Below are 21,414 nucleotides of genomic sequence, written 5' to 3' on the forward strand. Positions count from 1 at the left end.
CACCGTCCTGTAACACCAACTAGAATATGCACAAAGCAGAAACTCAGCAAATATTTTGAGACGTGGGGCCCTGGGAATCCTAGGAGATTCTCAGTTTTGCCATCACATCTTACTGTACTCCAGTTTTGAGCTTCCTTCCCTTTGGGACCTCAGGTGGCTCTTTGCTCCCTCACAAAGCAGATATGAGCCTAAGAGAGAGGGAGACATTGAGGGAGACATTGAGGTGGTGTCAGAGGGATGGATGCTGATGAAGTGCAGCTGCTGTCTTTCCAACCGTCAAAACCAAGTGTTGGAGTCGGGCCTCAGGGCTACAATATTTCTGGGGAGAAATTGGCTTTATTTCTAAGACAAAAATGCCTATCGCTTGAGCATCTGAGCCTCTGGGGATTAAGGGGTTTGTGATAGACAACACTGTAACTGTTTCTAGACTTGGTTTATTGACTTGTCTGTTTCTATTCTGTCACTAATCTGACGGACAAGGAAACCCGGGACATGAAAGAATTTCTGCGTGTTTGCGCTCTCTGGCATCAGGGCCGGGTCGACCTGCTCAGAATGGGTGAGCTCAGGGGTGGGAGGCGTTTGTGCAAGGGCTGTTTGCCTGTGAGGAGGGCGTGTGTGGAAGCCACTCGGGAGAAGTGGGTGCCTCTAGGGAGCTGATTGTCTGTGATGTGAGATGTCCGCCTGGAGTGGGTTAGAGTATGTGCAGTGAGAGCGGTTGGATGGGAGGAGGTAGGTGGGGCTCCCATAGCAGCACGCCGAAACCCGGTCCTACCGAGCAGCCCCCATCTCGGCCTCCCCTCTGCCTGCCCCCAACCCCAGCTTTTCCTCCTAGGATAATATTTCCCAGTTAGGAGTGGCCTTGGGGAGGGGCAGAAGGAGCCGGAGAGCCAGGAATCCAGGAGTCTAAGGACTCCCCTCTCGGGGTCGCGCTAGGTGGGAAGTGGCGGCAGGGAACAGACGTGGGCAGGTGAGCCCCTGCAGGGACAGGCGTGGCGACACGTGGAGGATTTATCCTCAGTCCATCCTCAGGAGTCGGATGACCTGCCCTGGGGTCGCTACTTCGCGTCTTCGGCGAGCACACAGGCTGGAAGCGCGTCCCCCTCCTCTCCGTGGGGCGGGGAGTGGGGGGAGGTAGGCCCCTTTAGGTAGCGGAACCCCGCCTCTCCCTTGTTACCGACGAGCCCCGCCCCCTCTCGCCGCCCGGCGGAGCTCCGCCCCCTCCCCGCCCCCCGCCCGGTCACCACTCTCCCCTAGCTCAGTCTGGCCGGCCCTATGTTACTGAGCGGAGCTCCTCCGGCCGGCTCCGGCCCCGGCCCGCGGGCGCAGGGGAGCGCGGGGGGCGGCCCGGCAGGATCACGCCGCGGCGCCGGGGGTGCAGGAGCGGGCCCAGGAGGGGGCGGCAGCGGCGGAGTGGCCAAGTGGCTCCGGGAGCATCTGGGCTTCCGCGGGGGGGGCGGCGGCGGAGGTGGGGGCAAGCCGGCGCCCCCCGAGCCGGACTACCGCCCCCCTGCACCTTCCCCGGCCGCGCCCCCCGCACCTCCCCCGGACATTTTGGCTGCCTACCGGCTGCAGAGGGAGCGTGACTTCGAAGACCCCTACTCCGGGGGGCCGTCCGGCACCGCTACCCTAGCAACCCCGTCCGCCCCCGGCCCCACTCCGCCCCCGCGCCACGGCTCGCCCCCCCACCGCCTTATTCGGGTCGAGACCCCTGGCCCCCCAGCTCCTCCGCCTGAGGAACGAATCTCTGGACACCCCGCCAGCAGCGACAGGGTGAGTGCCACGCCGGGCAGGGGGCGGCCAGAAGGAGAGGTGGTCGGAGGTCTGAGGCTTACGAGAGGGACAAAGGTGGCCTGACCGGGGCCGGGCCCCTTGGTGTCACGGTTTCTGGCGGACACGATCTTAGTCTCTGACCCCGGGGCTCGAAGGCTTCATCCACCTTTGTTCAGATTCTCGACCTACTAATTTGGGACGTGCGCCCCAAACTCTGCCTCTTTCCCTTATTATCGCCCCGGAACTAGTGACCCTCCCCCTCCCAGGTTCTGCTCTCCTCATCGCAGCCCCCGGAGCCTAATCAGGGAGCCTTTTTCTAACGGGATTTGAGCCCCGCTTTTCCCCAGTTTATGGCCTTTCAACTCTCCGGGAGCAGCAGCTCACTGCCCTTTGATCTCTGACCCCTCCCCCCCAGGGCAGAGTGAGCACAAAGCTCCTTCCCACCTCCTGTTAGCATCTTTGCAGGTGCTCAAGCGCCAGAAAGGAGGGGAAGACTGGTTTTCTCCCGGACACGGCAAAAGCTGGCTTTTGCCTTAACCCATGGTGCTGGAGATGGGTGGACTGTTGAGCAGGGTAGACTTGTTCTTAGCAAGCCAGAACCAGCAGTATGCATCTCTTCACCAAGGATGCCGACCACTGAGGTACAGGCAGGGCCACTCCTGCTCTCCTTCCCTATCTCCTCAGGTATGGGGACAGTCGGGCTTTCCTGGTGGCTCAGTGGTAAAGAATCCATCTGCTAATGCAGGAGACTCAGGTTTGATCCCTGGGTCAGGAACATCCCCTGGAGAAGGAAATGGCAACGCACTCCAGTATTCTTGCCTAGGAAATCCCATGGACAGAGGAGCCTGGCAGGCTGCAGTCCATGGGGTCATAATCAGACACGACTTAGCAACTAAACAACAACGTGGGGACAGTCAGTGCTCAGAACCTGTTGCCCAGAAGGGACTAAGCAACTGAGCCCACTCCTCTCTTCTTGGCCTCCTCCTCCTGGATGGTTAGAGCTTTTCATGGATCTTCAGGCTTAGGGTTCTCACCATTCTCGAGAACATCCATTGTGGCTCAAAGCCCCAGGTAGAGAAACCACCCCCTGCCCAACCCCAGTGTGGCCTGAGAGCTGAAAGCCATCCTCAGGCCCCTGTGGCCCTAAATTCTAGGAAGGTGACTCTGTGGGTGGCCCTGGCTCTGTTGTCCCTTCACTGACCTCTGGGAGCTTGCTCCGGGGCTTACTCCCCTCTCCTCAGCAGAGAACACTGTTTTCTTTGATTGGAAAGCAAAGTTGCTGTCTGAATCCATTGGCTCCAGTATTGAGGTTTTCAGCTGAACGTGTGATGCTGTTCTGCCCAATTTCCTGGGTAAGAGAGATGTGTCGGGGTCAGAGAAAAGCCTCAGGAATGTGATTTATTTTTCCCTGAGTTCCTACCATGGGGCACGGCTGCCCATCCTGCCCATTCTGCAGACCCTTCGCCGGCAGAAGGTGGCTGGCCTGTCCCCACGTGTCCTTAGGCTCCTCTTCTCCCTAATTTTCCCTGTTGATGATGGTGGTGGTGGCAGTGGCTTTGTTCTTACTATTGACCAGTTAGTCTCCTCCTCCCTGACCATTGCCTATGGGCATGTGGGCCTGGAATGTCCCTGGCCCTCCTCCTCTCTGCATCCTCTTGGAAAGGCATAACAGGCTGCCCACCAAGCCATGGACTCCTCCGGGACAAGGACCATGTCTTCATATTATGTCTCACAAGCACCTAACACAGAATTTGGCATGAAGAGGGGTGGTGCATAAATAAGTCCTGAGTTGTGACTGATCATTGCCATAGTGACCTGAGGGTGAGCATTTCCCCTAACTAAAGCTGCCCATGTCCGTATTCTCACAGAGACCCCAAGGAAGGGGCTGTGCCCACACAACCATGTGGAAACCCACAGCCTCTTCTCACCGAGGGCATCCATCCTTCTCCTAGTCGGCTCTGTGATCTGTGGGCTGCTCAGACCTTGTGGGCTAAGCAGTGTCTGACTCCTTTGTCAGCTGTGGGGACAGAAATGAAATGGAGCACTCAGTGGTTTAGTGGGTGTGTGAGAAAGATCCAGGAAGCTATCTGAGCTGGCCCCAGGGCAGGGATGCTGACCTGGGGCTGCCCCCACCCCCTGCCCCACCATTCCGAGAGAGCAGCTCCACCCCCTCAGAACAGTTTGGATCTTCTTAGGAAGAGCCCAGACTGCACACCTGAGCCCCTTACCCTAAACCCAGGTGTCGGCCCATGCCTGCAGAGCCTGCACAGAGTTGTGGCTTCTAGATAGTGAGCCAGCCTGGCCCCCTGAGCCCCTGCTCAGCCAGTATTTCTGTTCTGTGTGGCTGCTTTCTCCTTAGTCTCCGTTTCCCCCGCTCTTAGCCCTGCAGGTCCCCTTGGCTTGTTGCTTTTGGGTTACTTCCTGAGGCGCGACGGAGCTGGGCCCCAGGTTTTACTTTGGGCTGGCTCATTTCTCTCCTGCAGCCCAGCAGCTGGTACTGGGTGGGTCAGAACCCTCTGAGAGGCTGGATCATGAGATTTGATGCAATGGGTGGAAATGCTTCTGTGATGAGCCAGAGAGATTGAAGGGGAATGAGCCCAGTGGATGAGTGGATGTGGGTCAGGAGAGAATAGGCCTTCAGACAGGACCCTGAGAGGCCTGGGAGCTCAAGACCATTAGCCTTCTCCCCATGCAGGGCTCTGGCTGCTGGCCCACCCTGAGACCCATGGCCGCAGTTGGCAGGGGTGCACGGGTGGCCATCTGGGCAGGCCTGGCAGGGCAGGTGTGGGAGCAGCGGGAGCCGCGCCCTGCACCAGGCAGGCGGGGCCTTGCCATCTGGCTGCAGGAAGGCTCCCTCTTGGTGCTGGGCCCTGTCTGGCCATCAGGCTGTGCTCTGGCAGAGGGGCTAGAGAGCTGTGCCTTCCCTTGCTTTGCTCCCTTTTCTCAGACCTTCAACAGGAAAAACCTGATCTAATTAGCAAAAGGGGCTGGGGTTGGGAGAGGGGCCCTGACTGGATGAAGCTTTGAGTTGCCTCTGACCATCTGCACAATGTGTCCTTTGCCTCCATCATGCCAAGATACGTGTGAGAGAGACGGACAGAGATAGAGAATGAGTGAGAGTGAGAGCAAAGAGAGAGAAGTGGTGTGAGCAATAAGACAGGCACCTTGGATGAACTGAAACTAAGGTTCTTGTCCCTAGCTCACAGATGGGCCTCTAAGGTTCACGAACCTCCAGAAATAGTGCGCAGATATTTGGGTGAGTGAGCATTTTTCTGCGAAAAGGCTCACAGCTCTTGGATTCTTATTGGTGTTCACAGGGCCCAAAATATTAAGAATTTTGAAAAACAGATGCTATACCTCAGATGATTTTCATGTGGACTTGGATCCTCCAGTCCCAATTTGGAAATGAGTGAACAGATAGGCAGGAGGAAGGAAGTGAAGGATACATTCCGGGTGCCAGAAGATGAACAAGCTATGCCTGCCCTGGGGTTAGGGGGGCAGGTAGGGGCCCTCCCTTAGCCAGTGTTTATGGAGTGTTTGAGTATCATTAAATGACACTGGCCCAGGCACCGCCTGGGAGGCTGAGGTCTTGCCTTTTTGGGGTTTGTCTGCTTTAATTTTCCTTCTTATGACTTGCACAGAATCTGGAGGTCTGATCTGTTTATCTTACACCTGTCCTCATGTCCCCAGTGACGGAGGAGAAGAGAAGGGTCTGGGTCAAGGGACCTCTGTGGACTGGTTAGACCTCTGAACCCTTTGTGGCCCGGGCTGGTCATCTGTGCTGCTGTTGGTTCCCCTGCCGTTGGTGCGTCGAGGAGGGCCAAGGCCCGCGGTGACTGTGGGATGGTGTGGCAGGCCTGTCCACTCTCTTCACTACCGCCTTCTCACGCTGTGACACTCCCTCCTCTGGAAGACACCTGTGGCTTGTTGGCCAGTGACTCAGTGACATTGCAGCCCTGGTGCTTTTCCTTTGGGAGCCAGGAACAGGCAGGAGCCTGTGACCAGAATGGGAGCAGCTGGCTAGGGTCGGGGCTTGGAGGGGTACCTGGAGCCAACACCAGCTACCCTGGAGAACCAGTGTGGTATGATAGGAGAGCGGAGAAGGGGCCCAGACCCTGCATACAGTGAGCCTGTCATGCTTCCAGAGCCTGAGGCCCAGTGGTGTAGCTTCATAGCACCTCAAGGTGCTTCTTCTCTCTTTCAGAGCTTGTTTTGTGTGTGTGTCACTGTGAGCTCCTGAAGGATCCCGAAATTTGTTCTTTTCATATCTAACAATGTAATCATGGATGTTTACTGAGCCTCTACCTCGTATCTAGCATTGTTTGAAGCAGCTCGCGTATATTAGACAGTTGATCCTCACAACAACCCTATAAGGACAAGTCTGGTCTGTTATTATTCCAGCATTACAAATAGGGAGACCAGGAATGTTGAGTCACGCTTACTTGGTTTCACAGCTAGTTAGGAAAGCTGAAGTTCCCACTGGGGCAGCCTGATTCCAGACTGACTGCCAGCATCGTGGGACCTTTGCACCTGCCTTGAGGACCCCTGCAGAGAAAGGATGTGCCACTAAGCAGTTGCTAATGAACAAGGGGAAGGAGACTCTTAAAGAAGGAATGAGGATTGCATTCTATGCTGAGTTCACAATTTCCTGAATGCTGAAGGCCAGCACTTGCCCCTGAATCCCAAAGTGGCCCTCAGACAGACCTTTCAAGAGTCTTACAAAGGTTGGTAACAAGGGTTAGTTAGTACACGTCTGTGATGTTTGAATGTTTTACAGGCATGGCATTGCTTTGTGGTTAGAAAAGGATAATAACAAATTTGCTTCATGTGAGGGCATTTCCCTGGCAGATAATATTAGGAAGGGCATTCCGGTAAGTGGGAACAGAAAGTGCAAAAAGTTTGATCTTGAGGAAGGTAAATATCAGTAGTACACCATTTCCAAAACTGACAGATTTTCAGTGGTAAAAGGATTTCATGGTTAAAATAGTTTGGAGAAATGCTGAATTAGACAAAATTAGTTTATTCTTTTGACTGTAGGACTTCTCATAGCCTTTAACATGCTATGGTGTATTTTATATCTACAAGTAGAGGAGGGAAGATGCTACATTTCCCAATTCTTCTGGAAAATCTATGGCAAGGCACTAAGACCTGGGTCTCTGACTTTCTTGTCTCCACTGCTGCAAACTGTGCACCCTGGACAAGCCTGGACTGTGGGGCCCCAATGCCTGTATACAAGAGATTATCATCAGTGCTAAGACTGATGGAGCACTGACTCCATGCCAGCCTCTGAGCCAAAGACTTTTGTATTCATTGTCCTCTACCCAATCCTGTGAGACAGATACTAATACCAACCCCATTCCACAGATGAAAAGACCAGAAGCTTCCAGACATTAAATGTAAATGAAAGAAATAGAGGAAAGGGACAGTGGTAGACTTTGGAGACCTTACAGAGCCCAAATCCTGTGACATGTGTCCCCCTTGCTCCCCTGGCCTTAAGAACCCCGTGGATTGGCTCAGGAACTCCTAGCAGGGTCCAGCTGCAGAGTGGGAGGGTGGAACCACATGGTGGGCCTGCCAGCTCCCTCAGGAGAGGCCTGGGCAGGAAGGAAAGGCAGAGCCAGACAGCTACTTTGGGAGGGACACTGCCCAACTGAACAGGTGCAAGAGCAGGGTCTTGGAGCCACCCTGCCAGATGGCAGGAGGGGAAGGAGACCTGGTTGGCAGGGGGCCCTCTGGGGAGCAGCTACTCACCTATTAGTTTGGAAATATTTCAGCATTTCAGGAGCGTTCCAACTACCAGAGGGTTTGCCTAAATATCAGCCCCGTGTTTTAGGTGCCTTCCCTGTCCGTTCCTTCCTTCTGCCCTTGAGCCAAAAGCTTTGATCCCCATCAAATACCCATTCTCCTGACTGGCTGCTCCCACAGCCCCTACTGGTCAGTCAGTTAGGATGAATGGGGGACTGAGACTTGGTGTCTCTCCAGAAGATGGAGTCTGGGGAGCAAGAGGCCTTTTGAGCATCCAGAATGCGCACTGAGCAGCTACTGTGTACCAGGCCGATACCATATACTACAGTGAGCACATCAGAGTCGAGTAGAGGACCCATAAAGTAAGTCGTGGTGGAGCAAAGGTGTCAGAACCTGGCAGAGGCAGCTTCCCCACACCTGAATGGTTTGCCTTCTCACGTGACCTGGAAGCCACTGCGAAAGCAGGTCTGGTCTCTGATGGGGGTCCCCCATGTCCAGGCAGATGCTTGTCCTGCCAACCTCCCAGCAGGCGTCTCTGCTGCTGTTCCTGATCCCTGTCCTGTGGGTGGCTTTTCTGGGCACCCCCGCCTAAGGTGAGGGCCGGGGCTTCCTGGAGCAGGTGTAGAGCCAGGAATGGAACAGAGGAGCCATTGAGCTGCCCACAAAGCTGCCACCTGGGTGCCCGTGGGCCCTGCCGGCTGGTGCTGTGGAGGCCCACGCCAGCCTGGGAAGGGTCACAGCACCTGGCCCAGGCTCTGGTGGGAAGGGCCGGCCTGCAACTCTGACTGAGCTTGGAAAGCCAGGGCATGGGGTGCTCCGTGGAGTTGGGGAGGAAGGGCCTGGGGCTTGGGCCAGGTGCTTCTGCTCCCAGAGCAGCTTCTGGGGACTCATACCTTCTGTCTGACTCCTCACCCAGATTCATGCTTCCTCTTCTGAATGAACAAGGAAAAGTGCTTCCTTTGTCCTTTCTTCCTTCCTGTTTATATGTACTGATTCAACACAGAATTACTGAGCACTTTAGGCATTGGGAATTTAGCAGTAAACATGATTCCTGCCCTCAGGAAGTTCACAGTCAGCAAGAAGACAGATAAGAAGACAAGTATATACTACACAATGTGATGGTAGCCCAGCACAGAGCCCCTAACCAGACCTGGGGGGAGACTGACTGGAAGGCTTTCTAAAGAGAAATAAGCTGATCCAGGTAATTGGAAAGCCTTAGAGATAAAAAAGAGATTATAGAGCTTTCAGGTAATGAAGTGACCGGAAACTTCAGGGAGGGAGAGAACATTTTTCTAGTGCCTACTGTGGACCAGGTGCTTATTAGAGCTGGAGAGACAAAAATGACAAAGAGCTCAGGTTACAGGAAGAGCTGGTGGAGGTGATAGGATGATCTGAGATGTGGCCTTAGGGGCATGCAGAGATACAGTAGAGATAAAGGAGCTGGCGGTCTTGATTGGAACGAGGTGAAACAAGTGGGAGCTGAAGAACTGAAGGATGAGAGTTCTGCTAGGAGCTGTTGGGATGCATGTCAAAGACCCCTGGAGGGGCCTGTAGAGTGCTGCTGCTGCTGCTGCTAAGTCACTTGGAACCTGCAAAAAGGGGTATCTGAGATGGGAAGTTTTCTTTCTTCATTCCGCCTTGCTAGGGGTCTCAGATCCTATTACCCAGGCCAGGGTGGTCATCCCCACAGCCTCCCTGCCCAGCTGACTCCCAGAGTTCTGATCTGGACCAGAAAGAAAGTCTAGAAAAATGGGGGAGAGGCAGGAGCAGCCCTCCCCTAGGCCACAGGCCTCACAGCTACCTCTTGTCAATGCCCAGCATCCTGGTGTGCAGTGATCTCCCAGGGCTGTTGGCACGGGGCGGACTGGGCTCTGTGTCTGCCTCAGCGGGTCCCCCCACCACCCAGCCTGTGCCCAGCTTGGAGAAAGGCTCTATTGTCCTCAATGAGTCCCGCCCCAGAACCTTAAGCTCTTCCGAAGGGTGTGTGGTTTGCCATTCACTCTGCCTTGACTGGAAGCAGGAACAGAGGGGTGGCCATGAGCCACTTGTGTGAGAGAAGGGGCAGCCTGAGTATGGAGGGCCAAGGCCAGGGCTGTCCTGTCCCTTCCCTCCAAGAGCCCAGAGGGGTTCCGCAGAGCCCAAATCCTGGTTTTCTCAGGGCTGTCCTAAGGTGGTCTCTCTCCCAGGATAGCCAAGATGCCGTGGTAGCAGGTTAGCAGCATGATTTTGCACAAAGGGCACAGGTTCCAATCCTGGTTCCTCTGCTTACCTGGAACAGACTTGGGTATGTTGTTCCCTACCTGTCCTGAGCCTCTATTTCCTAAAAATGGGGATAATAATTCCCATATGGCATTTTGAAGGGCTGTGAGGATAAACCAGTGAACTGTGACATAAAGTCAGTGCTCAGCCCTTCCTTCCTCCATGGTCAGCAAATATTTTCAGCATCTGGGAGTGCAATGGTAGACATGAACCAAGCTAATCGCCTCATTGCCTGCTGTTCCTGCTTATTCTTAGGACACTCCCAACACCTTTATAAGCAGGTTTCTGAATTAATTCCTTCTGTTAGGCCACCTTGCCTAGTGGATGGCCCAGAGGCACACAATTAAGAGAAAAGGAAGATGGCCCATTCTGTGGGCAGCCTGGTGGGGGACCCCACAAAGGAAGAGCCAGAGCTTGTCCCCATCCAAGCTCCTGGGCAGCCAGGACTCTTGTTCCCATGGACAGAGCAACCGGGGAGAAGCAGAGCTGTCTCTCAGATGGCTGAAGCCTGCTCCCCTCACTCTCTTCCCACAGTTAGCAATTCTAGAAGACTATGCGGACCCTTTTGATGTTCAGGAGACTGGCGAAGGCCCAATAGGTGCTGCAGGAGCCCCAGAGAAGGTTCCTGAAAATGACGGCTACATGGAACCCTATGAGGCACAAAAGATGATGGCTGGTAAGTGATGGAGTCGGGGGTGGGAGCAGGGTGGGGGACACTCCCTGAGGCCTGAGTATTTGAAGAACAGGCTCTGGGACCCACAAGTCTAAGGACTGATTCCTTGGTCCCGAGAAAATAGGGAGAAAGCCTTTGCTGGGTCCTTGGGGAGGGTGGTGGCCATTGCCTTCAAGATAGTCATTTTGGAGGAGCTGGGACTTATGGAGCCTAAGACCTAAGGTACTGGAGAAGGCCATACAACCAAAGGTCAGACAGTAAAAACATTTGGGATAGTCAGGAAGGGCAGGCTAGTGGGCTGGGCTGGGGGTCACTGATCCCAAGCAGAGAATCACTAGCTATAGGGAAGGTGATGGGGTCGAAACGATGGGATGTTGAAGTAAACACCTTTGTGGCGACTGGAAACACATAACTAGACATGCAGATGCAGTGCACAGAAGTGGGTATGTAGTTCAGGGAGTGAGGGCAGGGAGAAATGAATAAGACCTGGCCCTGGGGAACAGAGGTCAAGAAAGCATACAGGAAAAGGGACCAACAGGGGAGGATGTGGTGAATCAGTGTAAGCCAAGGCCCCAGGGAAGGATGAAAGGAAGGTTTGTTCAGGGGCAAATAATCTTAGTGCTAGGCAGAAGGCTAAGCCTAGCTAAGAGCTAAGAGGGGCAGTAAAGGATCGCAAAGGCTCGAATGAGGCATTTGGACTTGCTCCAAAGTGGGGAGGGGAGCCATTCTGTATTCTTAAACAAGAAAGAAACAGGATGAATATGGCATTTTAAGAGGATTACTGAGGCTTTGGTGTACAGAACAGGCTAGAAGAACTGGGCATCAGGAAGATGAGTTATTAGGCTATTGTGGAAATTGTTGAGGCTTTAAGAGACCGATAATTAACACTTCTTTCTTCCCCTCTGGGCTTGGAAATAACTGAGAAATAGGATTAAGGAAACAGACAGATGGAGATAGCAATGTCAGCTTTATTACTGATAAAGTTGATTGGAGAACATTACTTAGCTATGTCACTACAATGGGCTTCTTAATACTTCACCACAGAATTAAACTTGCCCACTCAGGCTTGGGCAACACAGGGCAGCTGTAGGCCCCTGTACGGGGGCAGGAGGAGAAAGAACCAGAATGTTCTCTCTCTGCAAGTAGACAGATGTGGGAAAGAAAGGAAGCATCCACTGTCCGATCAGATAAGCTGCTCTCCCTCCCTGGGTGAGGTGGGTGAAGGGGCAGAGAGAAGCAGGGAGTGTTATTCCATGGAGACCATGAAACATGAGCCTGTAGAATGGAGGTTCACCCTAGCAGTAATCTAGACGAGGAGACCTGGCCCTGTGGAATGGAAGTCAAGATAAAGTGTCAGAGGGAAAGGGGTCGTAGAGAGTTGAGAGCGGGGAGTCAGCAGGTGGCACTGAACATGTGGGATTCAGACAAAGAAGAGGGGCCAGGACCAAGGAGAGCAGTGTAATCGCCAGCAGTGGAGAAAATGAGAGGGTGGCTACTGTATTTAGATCAGAGGGGTGTGGATACCTGGGAGGTCTAGGAGTGCCCTGGAATTGTATGAGAAAATTTGCACATTTTTCTGGGGGAATAGCTCCATAATTTTTATCAAAATTTCATTGGGGTCAATGATCCCTAAAAGAGGATGACAGAAAAGACTAGAACTTTGGAAGAAAGCAGTGAGTTTGAAACACCAAAGGGAAATATCTTTATGGCAGTTGGAAACATACAGATGCAAAGGGTGCCATGAGACTGAAGAGTGAGGGCAGGGAGAAATGAACAAGGCTTGGCCGTATGAGAACAGAGACCAAGAGAGGGATCCAGGGAAAGAGACTGAATGGGGGTGATCAGAGAGGCAGACAGTCCATGAAATTGACTCATCCAAGGGGACAGTTTCAAGGAGGAGGAGGTCAGCAGTGCCTGAACAACAAAGAAGGATTTTCTGACTGTGAGATGACAAAACTTGGGGCTCAAAGAAATAAGTGGATCTGGGTAGCAAGGAGGAAATGGACTCTGCCTCAGTTTCTGAAATGAGTAAGCCTCAGCAACCCACCCCTTGCTGGCCATCACAAGATCTCTTTTCAGTCTTTCCCTTTGGTGCTTCTCTGCCCCTGCCTCCGTGGGGTCCCATGCTGTTGGAACCCCAGGGGTGTTTTGAGGGGCCTCTGGTCTCCCTGCAGAGTCAGCAGCCTCCCCTCTGAAGTCTTATAGCTGGAGGGTGCTGCCTGCTAGGGGAGCTAAGCCAGGCAGCCAGGACCACTCACACCTCCCCTCCTGCCTTGCCCTGGCAGAGATCCGGGGCTCCAAGGAGACAGCAGCTCAGCCCCTGCCTCTGTATGACACACCCTATGAGCCAGAGGAGGAGGGGGCCACCCCAGAGGGTGAGGGGGCCCCCTGGCCCCGGGAGTCCCGCCTGCCAGAGGATGATGAGAGGCCCCCCGAGGAGTATGACCAGCCCTGGGAGTGGAAGAAGGAGCGGATTTCCAAAGCCTTTGCAGGTGAGTCCTGGGTAGAGAGGGCAGTTCTGCTGGGGCCTCGGAGCAGCTTTCCAGGCTCAGGGGAATGGGAGGACTGGGCCCTGGGGACAGAGGTGATGAGTTGGGCACTGTGAACACGAACTGTGTGCAGCGTCAGGGGATGACTTCCTGCATCACCACCTCTCAGGCCCCCATCTTTTAGGAGGCAGGGTAGACTTAAAAGTAAAGAAATTCCAAACAAAATGCTCAAACGTGTGGCCTGTGTTAAAGACTTATATTTAACAAAACAAAGCACAGAGGGTGTGCGTGGGTGATGCAAGAGCCTGGATCCTTGATTCAGTGAGAACATCAAGGACTTAGTGCCGTTAGACCTCATTCCTGCTCCTGTGTCCTCCTCAACCCTCCCTGGGCAAGGGGCTCATCCTGGAGCTGGACTCGGCTCTCTGCTCTGTCCCCCCAACCCTGGCAGTCAGACTGAGAAACCACAGCTTTCTCATTTGTTTCCTGTAAAGCATGCACCGTTGAGGATGGGCCATTTATCTCCAGGAGTCTCCTTGGAGAATCAATACTGTTTGGATTGCTTAATGGGAAAATCTATGCTCGTCATTAGGAAACCTCGTTAGCAGTCCTGCAGCCGCCAGTGGCATGGCTCTGCTAATTGTCAAGGCTCAGGATTGAGAGTGTGGGGGGTAAATTTCAATAAAATATCTGCCCCCGTGTCTAAGCTTTCCTGACACCCTGCGGCCAGACTCTCTGGGTCTTGCTACCCATGAGTTCCCAGGCTTCAGGTGAAAGGGAGAAGAGAGGCAAGGTGGGAGGTGCCAGGAGGCTGTGGGGGCGCCTGGGTATGGTGCTGGGTGGTGTGGACAGCCCTTTGTCCCACTTTTCCTCCCTGCCCAGTCCCTTTGGGCCCTGGAGGCTCGAGAGACATCAAAAGGGACCTGTGGGGCTGGCAGAGCAAGGCCCTGTGTTCTGCTGTTTGTCACTGGAGCCTCCCACTGGATCGGTCAGTGCGGCTCCACCCAGTCCCCTAAGAGTCCTCTTCCCCCAGAAGCCGCCCCTGCCTCTGCTCCTTTTCCTTTCCAGGCTGTCCTATATCCTGGCTCTGGTTTCGGTGTCTCAATCTCTGCCTCTCTCTGTCTCTGTCTCTGTCTGTCTCTCTTCTCCCGGCTGCTCCTGGCTCCAGTTGACATTAAGGTCATCAAAGACCTACCTTGGCCTCCGCCCGTGGGACAGCTGGACAGCAGCCCCTCCCTGCCCACCGGGGACAGGGACATCTCCGGTCCAGCCTCCCCCGTCCCCGAGCCCAGCCAGGAGGATGGCAGCGGTGGGTCCCGTGGGGGCTTCTGGAGAGGGCCATCCCCTAGGCCCCGTGGGATTGGGTGGGAGGAGCTGAGAGGTGGGGTGGAGTTCAGAGAGCCCAGGAGGAATGCCTCTGGCCCTGGAGGGAGAGGAAAGGGACAAAGGCCTCGGTCCTCCCTCCCCAAAGCACAAGGGAGGTGCCTCCTGAGAGAGGCCCCTTCCAGATACCTTTCCCACCAAGCCAGGTCAATCCACTCTTCTAAATTCACCTTTTGGGGCAGAGCTCTGCCTGACCGGATCCTTCAGCAGCACAAATAACCCTGAGGCTAGGTGATACTAGCACAGGAAGGACCTGACTCCTTAAAGGAGAGATCTGGTTTTGCACCTGGTGACTGGAGGGCTTGAAAGTGGTACTCAGAAAAAGAGCCCAAATGGGGAGAGAGAAGACACTGAACCCTTCACCTATGTTCAGTTTTATGCACAATGGGCAGCCAGGGGTGGGCTTGCGGCTGTGCGTACACACACAGGCATGAGCACTTGTTTGTATATTTGCGCCTGTGTGTGAGTGGGCATCATGTAAATACAGGCTGAGGGGGGGTCTCTGTCACCTGTGCATGCTGGCTTTACCCGTGTGGGCCACTGGCTTCAGCCCTCCCTGGGCAGGCTGCCCAGGGTCTTGGAAGGGCTCTGGGGTCTGGGAGGGCACCGCTGCCTCTGCTGGGCTTCTGTCGGGGGCAGGGGGGTGGGGGTGGGGGAGCCTATGGGCAGCGACCTTGGGGGCGGGGGCAGGCTGGCGGCTTTAGGCTTTGGGCAGGGATGGCCTGTCAGGATGGCACCAAGGGAAATCAGATAATTGTTCTCGGATCGATAAGTCATTTCTACAGAATGGCTTGGCAGGGTGATTTGGAGAACGGTAATGAACTCTGAGGAGGAGAAAGAAACAATATTATCAGCGCTGAAGCCACCCTGAGGGGGATGGGAGAGGGAAGGCAGTCATCTCCTCCAGAGGGAGAGGCTTAAGTGGTTTCTCATGTCATTTCTCTCCCCTCTCTTGCCACAGAATGGGGACCGAAAGGCCCTGTGTGCACAGGAGAGCTGAGCCCCGCCCCCACCAAGGAAAGGACAGATACTGTCCCTAGAGCTAGTCAGGCTTCTGAGCAGGCCCCACCCTTGCAGAACTTTCCTTTGTTCCCTTTTGGGTGGAAATGGGGATGGAGCCCTGGCTAGGCTATAGGGATCTACCTCTAGGGTCCTCAGAGTCTGTGACTGGTATGTTCCCCACAGCCCAGTTTGAAGGATCTGAGAAGAGCTGCCTGTCACCTGGCCGAGAGGAGAAGGGGCGCCTCCCTCCCCGACTCTCTGCAGGGAACCCCAAGTCAGCCAAGCCCCTAAGCATGGAGCCCAGCAGCCCCCTGGGGGAGTGGACAGACCCAGCACTGCCTCTGGAAAACCAGGTGTGAGTGTCTGTGTCCAGTTGGGGACCCTCCCCTCCCTTCCCGGCACTGACTTGCCTGCTGGGAACACTCAGAATGGGTGGGCCTGGACAGCCAGGGACCCAGCAGAGATGCCCCCCTTTTTTCTCTTGTCCTCAGCTGGTATCACGGGGCCATCAGCCGAACAGATGCCGAGAACCTGCTCCGGCTGTGCAAAGAGGCCAGCTATCTGGTGCGCAACAGTGAGACCAGCAAGAACGACTTCTCCCTGTCCCTCAAGTGAGTGGGGCCTGCTGGCTGGGGGCTCTAGACAAGATGAGCCTGTCAGGATGAGTCCAAGGGGAATCAGTGTGAGGACTACCAGCAGGGCAGGAGGAGTCTCCAGTTCTCTCCCAGGCTGGAGAGAACGTCATCCCCTGTGAACACGTGCTGACTCTGGGCCAAGCCCGGACACCTGAGGCTTGACTGAGGCTTGACTTGCTCTCGAGGAGCTTGGAGTCCTTTGGGGAAAACAGTTAAGGTATTGAATCCAGCTTAGAAGTGTTCTGTCCCTTTCTAGCTCTGTGACCTGGAGCCCCTTAACCTCTGTGGGCCTCAGGGGCAATAACGTATCTGCCTTATAGGGAAGGATTAAATGAAATAAGCACTTAGCATAGTGCTGAATGCTTAATAAATTATCAGTGTCATCATTATTAATGAAAGTCCAAGATGTTCTAGAAGTACAGGGGAAGAGATAGGAACTTTGCCTGTGGAACTCAACATGGTGAGATGGAGGCTGGGTCCTGGGAAGAAAGTGGAGTGTTGGACACAGAGCTGTTCTTGTTCACTCTGAGGAGGTGGGCAGAAGGTCTGGGGATGGCGGCTGACAACTGAGCTTTAAAGGGTCCTGAAAGAGGCAGAGGAGTCAGGGCACCTCCTCCTCCTTAGCCTTCCACTCTGGGCACAGATATTTTACATAGACCAGCATCTGCCTCCCAGGTTCTACTGGCAGGGTGGCTAGTCTCCTTGGCGCCCAGGAGTTCTGTCTAATAGAACCCCACATGGCAGCCTGTCACAGCGCTGTCCATTCACATCTCCATCGTTACTGGGCCACCTATACCACTTCCTACCATATTTCCTAGGGGGCATTAGAGTACAGGTATACCGCACTTCAAACATCCAATATATGGAAATTTGGGAGTATTAAACACACACATTTGAGGATAATTATTCAACTTCACTAAAACATAATGGGAAAAAAATGCCAAACTAAAGTCAGATAACCTGAATTTCATTCTTAGATTTTAGTAAAACTACCTGTGTGACCTTAGGCAAATCACTTAACCTCTCTGGACTTTTTGCATTTGCAAAATATGTCCAATGGCTATCTCTTAGGGTTCTTCCAGCTTTTATGCTCAGGGGGCCTGCAAGTTATGAAAACAAAGGAACATTCAGGAAAAATTCTATTTGTCAAAAATTTGATCTACATCACTTCGGAAATGTGTATTGCTTTAAAAATCATAGTCATGATTCCTAGAGCATCTACTAGGTGCCAAGCAGCATATAACACCATCTCCAAACCAACTGCCACCTGCAAGATCAATCTCTTTTTATAGAAAAAGAAACCAGATTCAAAGAGGTACGTGATTGGCTCAAGGCCAACAGCAAATTAAGTGCCCAAAGCGGGCTCTGAACCCCACTCAGGCTGACTCCACGAACCTCACTGTTCCATTACACAGTTCCACCCCCGTCAAGGCTGGTATGGTCCAAAGCAAGGAGAGACAACGGGGTCTGGCTCCCAAACAGAGCAGAGTCCGGGCCCTCCCTTATCCAGAGGAGGGAAGGAGAGGGGGCGGCCTGGACACTGCTCCAGCCCAGGCTCATCTGGGCCTGCCAGCATCTGTCTGCCAGAGTCTTGTTTGCATATAAATGGCTTCTCTGAAATACAATTATAGTTTCTCTTGTCTCTGTAATGGAAGGGCTTTCACTGGTAATTAAACAGCTTCCTCCAAAAGCCTGCCAGCCCTCACGCTGTGGGCCAGCAAGTCCCACCCTGGTTCCCAGAGGGTCAGGCAAAGGCTCTGCTGTGTCCTAATGGATGCTTGGGACTTTGTCCCAGGAGGTCAGTTAACCACACGGAGGCTGAGCTCTCAGCTGCCAACTCAGTTCTTTGACCACTTGTTGCTCTTTTTGGCCAGACCTGTCCCTCAAGGAGAAGATATAAGGACAGTTTTCAGGAGAGGTAATCCCCCCAAGTGCACTGTGGGGAGGGGGCTGTCCCCTAACGGTGAGAGCACAGGGCCCACGCTGCTGCCCACAGCCATGGGCTGGGCTTTGGGCACAGGAAGGACAGGGGAGGGTGACTACTCACTGTTTCCCCTCTCCATTGCCCCAGGGGCTGTAACTTTTCTTAGGCCCTTTGCTCTATTCTCTGGGGCCTGCATGCTCACTGTCAATTCAGCCTTATCTCAGACCTGCAGATGAAAGATGGCCCCACACCCTGACACAAACCCAGGCTTGAGGGCACTCCACCCTAAGCGGGAAGGGAAGGATGGGTTTAAGGGCCTGTCTTTTTCTTCCCATCCCTTTCCTCTTTAGTTTCCCCATTCTCCGTGCTTTCTCACTGTAGGCCTAGTGCAATGCGTCCAGGCAGAGCCTTCTTTGTATGTAGATGGGAAACAAGTGGTTTGCCAGCCTCAACTCAAGGGTGGGGCCTCACAAAGAGCAGCCCCCTTGCCAGCCCTGCCTCTCACCAGCTTCTGAGCCCTGCCCGTGTCCCCTCCAGGGGCTCAGACCAGCAGAAGCAAGTCCTCGGGCTTCAGGGTTCTTCAAGGATTGTTTCTCTGTTGCTTGTGTGTGCATTTTAGAGCTGGGGCCTGGCTGAGCAGGCTGGTGGTAGTTTGAACAGACGTTCTTGCTGGGAGCTGGCCAGAGCTCAGCAGCATGGTCTTCGTCTTGTGGGCAGGGCTGGGCACTAATGCTGATTTCCTGGATTGTGGTGGGGAGATGGGAGAGGCAGTGGAGCATGTCCTCTCTGAGGGAGGGAATGGAGAGGCAGCCTAGTGATGATGTCATCCCAGGCAGAAGAGCTGGATAGATGAGGGGGGGGTTGGGAGATTGGCCCAAGGCCCAGTTAGCAGGAGGGTGAAGGGATGTCCTCAGGACCAGGCAGTTGGGTGTTCCCAGATTTGGAGGGATGTCCAAAGCAGCTCACCCCCTCCCCAAATCATTGCACGAGAGAATCCCAACCAAGATTCACTTGGTTGTCGCATCTGGCCACCCACTGTCCTGCCAAGGGTGTCTGTTCATGAATCACCAGGATCTCCCCCTACACAGGTGTTCTCCCCCACAGCTCAAGGAGGGGGAGGATAAACTGGCCCTAGCTGGGGGGGGGGATGGGAGAGACTGGATCCCAGGGTTGGGGGGTGGTGCTGATAGCTTGTTTCCACCTGCACACACCCTGTACACTCACCACACACACATTCTTGGCACACCCAGTGCCCTCACCACAAAGCCAATGCCTGCTGCCGCCTACTCACAAAATCCCCTCCATCTCCTCCCTGCTTTCTGGACTGCCCTCCACCTCAGCGGCCTTGAAAGAACCACTGCCAGGGTTGGGGTTGGGGGAGCAAGGGTGGGACGGGTGGGTACAGGGACTGGAGAGGGCCCTGGCTCAACAGGGTCTCTCCTCCTCTTCCCAGGAGCAGTCAGGGTTTCATGCACATGAAGCTGTCCCGGACCAAGGAACACAAGTACGTGCTGGGCCAGAACAGCCCGCCCTTCAGCAGCGTCCCTGAAATCGTGCACCACTACGCCAGCCGCAAGCTGCCCATCAAGGGCGCGGAGCACATGTCCCTGCTCTACCCCGTGGCCATCCGGACTCTGTAGGGGTGAGGCCCGGGCCTTGTGACAGATCTGGACCCAGCCCTGAGCGACCTCTCCAACCTTTCTTCCCCTCTTCCAGGAATCAGTGGAAGCTGTGATATTCCTTAATTTATTCTTAAGGGGAAGGGCTACAGGGACCTTGGAGTTAGAGGTGTCGGGAGCTGAGGATTGAAGACTCCCTGGGGAGAAAGAATAGCCCCTGGAGGAAGGAGACGTCAGAATCACTGGTCTTCCGAGGGGTTTAAGGGGTTTAAGATCGATAGCTCCAGCCCCTTTCTTCCCCTCGGGCAGAGGTGGCGATCCCTTTCCCCGCCATCCTGGGTGGAAAGGTGAATGCCGGATGGAGCTGGACGCGGGCCAACGGGGCACCCTGGCCATCTCTCCGCCTCCACTCCCAAACCACCAGCGGGGGTTCACCCAGAGTCTGCTGCAGGGCTTCGGGTAGACCGACCCCTGGGATGGAGACGGCATTGAGGGTGGGGAAAGAGGGGAAGGGCTCGGCCGCCGGGAACTTGTGCAGGCCCCGGGCCGCCCCGGCTCTGGGCCAGAGGCAATAAATAAACTCCGTCCTGCCAGGCACAGCCGCGTCCGCGCCGCCGCCGCCGCCGCCCCCCCCCCGGGCCGACAGGGGAGGGAGCGGAGCGAGCACAGATTCTGTTTATAATCAGCTCTGGAGCAGCAGGCACGGGGCGTCTGTGAAAAGCAGTTTCGAAGCATCAAGTTCCTTCCTTTGACGAGATGTCAAAACATCCCCCGGGGCCCCCATCCCCGCCCCGGCGTGGGGGGCGGGGGTGGGCACCCGGATCCGGCTGGCCGCTCGGCGCCCCCTCCCCGCCGCCCGGACGAGCGCGGCTCCCTGAGAGCGCGTCTAATTTCCTGCCAACAGCCATTTGTCTGGGAGGAGGGGAGCCGCGGAGAGACAAAGAGGCAGCGCGCCAGGCGGGAGGGAGCAGGGCGGCCCTGCCACGCGGAAGCCGCGCGCCGGCGGAGGCGGGAAAGCTGGCGCGCCGACCGCGTTTCCTTTCCAGAGGAAGCGAGGGCCTGCCGCGCCTCACCCGGCCCGGGTCGCTGGGTCGGGTCCCGAGACCTGCAGGCGGCCGGTCCCGGGCGGGATCTCGCTCGAGGCTGCGGCGCCCAGCGGGGTCGTCCGCGTGCGCCGCCTACTGGCCGCACCTCCAAGAGCCGGGCCAAACCTTCCACGTCCCTGGTGGCCCCGCAGCGGCAACCCGCCTCTGGATACCACTGGGCCGCCAGGCGGAGCTGCTGTCAAACCACTGCAGGCCCGCCCGCCCGCTCCCATGGGCCAGCTGGGCAGAAACTCCTGAGGACGGGCTGAACTAACACCCTGGGGACGGCTGCCCTGAGAAAGCAGCCTGAGAACCGCGCCCGCAACCCCCACCCGCCACCGACACCTGCAGCTCCTAAGCGCGGTGTGAAGCAGGGGAATTTGGATTTTCTAACCCAGTGGTTGAATTTATCAAAATCGAGGATCTGTGATCAGACAAATTCAAGAATTCTGTGGGGACACTGGAAAGGATGACTTGAAATTGAGTCCTGCTTCAGAAATTCGCTCAGAGAGGTTGCCCTATCCTGAAGTAGACTTGGAGGGCATTCAGTTATTTTGCAGATTAGAAAACAGGCCCAAAGACGTTAAGTGATGAGTGCATGTCTCCTCACTGCCATCTCACTCAATAGAAGACTCATGTGGGCACAGGTGCTCAACCCTTCCACTGCTCAGAGAAGAGCTGGGAGTAACTGACGTCTTGGAGCAAGTCAGGTGACCTCTGGCTCCCTGCAGATTCCTGCAGTGTCCTGCTACACTGCTTCCCACTTTGTGCCCAGCCCACCTTCTCTAGAAGCCCCCACGCCTCCCCCTGTCCCTCCTGAACAGGCTCAG

At 55.1% G+C, this 21,414-nt stretch overlaps 1 protein-coding gene across 4 annotated transcripts; it reads left to right on the forward strand.

The window, feature by feature from the left end:
• Window positions 1–1,242: 1,242 nt before the first annotated feature.
• On the forward strand, window positions 1,243–20,096 carry SHF (Src homology 2 domain containing F). 4 transcript variants are annotated; one of them, XM_019968906.2, is made up of 7 exons: window positions 1,243–1,770; window positions 10,309–10,450; window positions 12,733–12,939; window positions 14,105–14,245; window positions 15,505–15,676; window positions 15,813–15,932; window positions 19,334–20,096. In XM_019968906.2, exons 1-7 carry the CDS (start codon window positions 1,273–1,275, stop codon window positions 19,518–19,520), a joined length of 1,467 nt encoding a protein of 488 aa, XP_019824465.2. In that variant the 5' UTR covers window positions 1,243–1,272; the 3' UTR covers window positions 19,521–20,096. The 4 variants fall into 4 exon arrangements, with proteins under 4 accessions (XP_019824465.2, XP_070653708.1, XP_070653709.1 ...); XM_070797607.1 differs by lacking the exon at window positions 14,105–14,245; XM_070797608.1 differs by lacking the exons at window positions 14,105–14,245; window positions 15,505–15,676.
• Window positions 20,097–21,414: the final 1,318 nt, after the last annotated feature.

The sequence above is a fragment of the Bos indicus genome, chromosome 10 (assembly GCF_029378745.1).
Source record: "Bos indicus isolate NIAB-ARS_2022 breed Sahiwal x Tharparkar chromosome 10, NIAB-ARS_B.indTharparkar_mat_pri_1.0, whole genome shotgun sequence".
Classification (NCBI taxonomy): domain Eukaryota; kingdom Metazoa; phylum Chordata; class Mammalia; order Artiodactyla; family Bovidae; genus Bos; species Bos indicus.

Bases quoted from the DNA above. Each gene is read 5' to 3' on its own strand.
- SHF (XM_019968906.2), top strand. From the start codon at position 1,273: ATGTTACTGAGCGGAGCTCCTCCGGCCGGCTCCGGCCCCGGCCCGCGG. The intron at 14,246-15,504 runs GTGGGTCCCGTG...TGTTCCCCACAG, and splicing joins CAGCCAGGAGGATGGCAGCG to CCCAGTTTGAAGGATCTGAG. The intron at 15,677-15,812 runs GTGAGTGTCTGT...TCTTGTCCTCAG, and splicing joins CTGCCTCTGGAAAACCAGGT to CTGGTATCACGGGGCCATCA.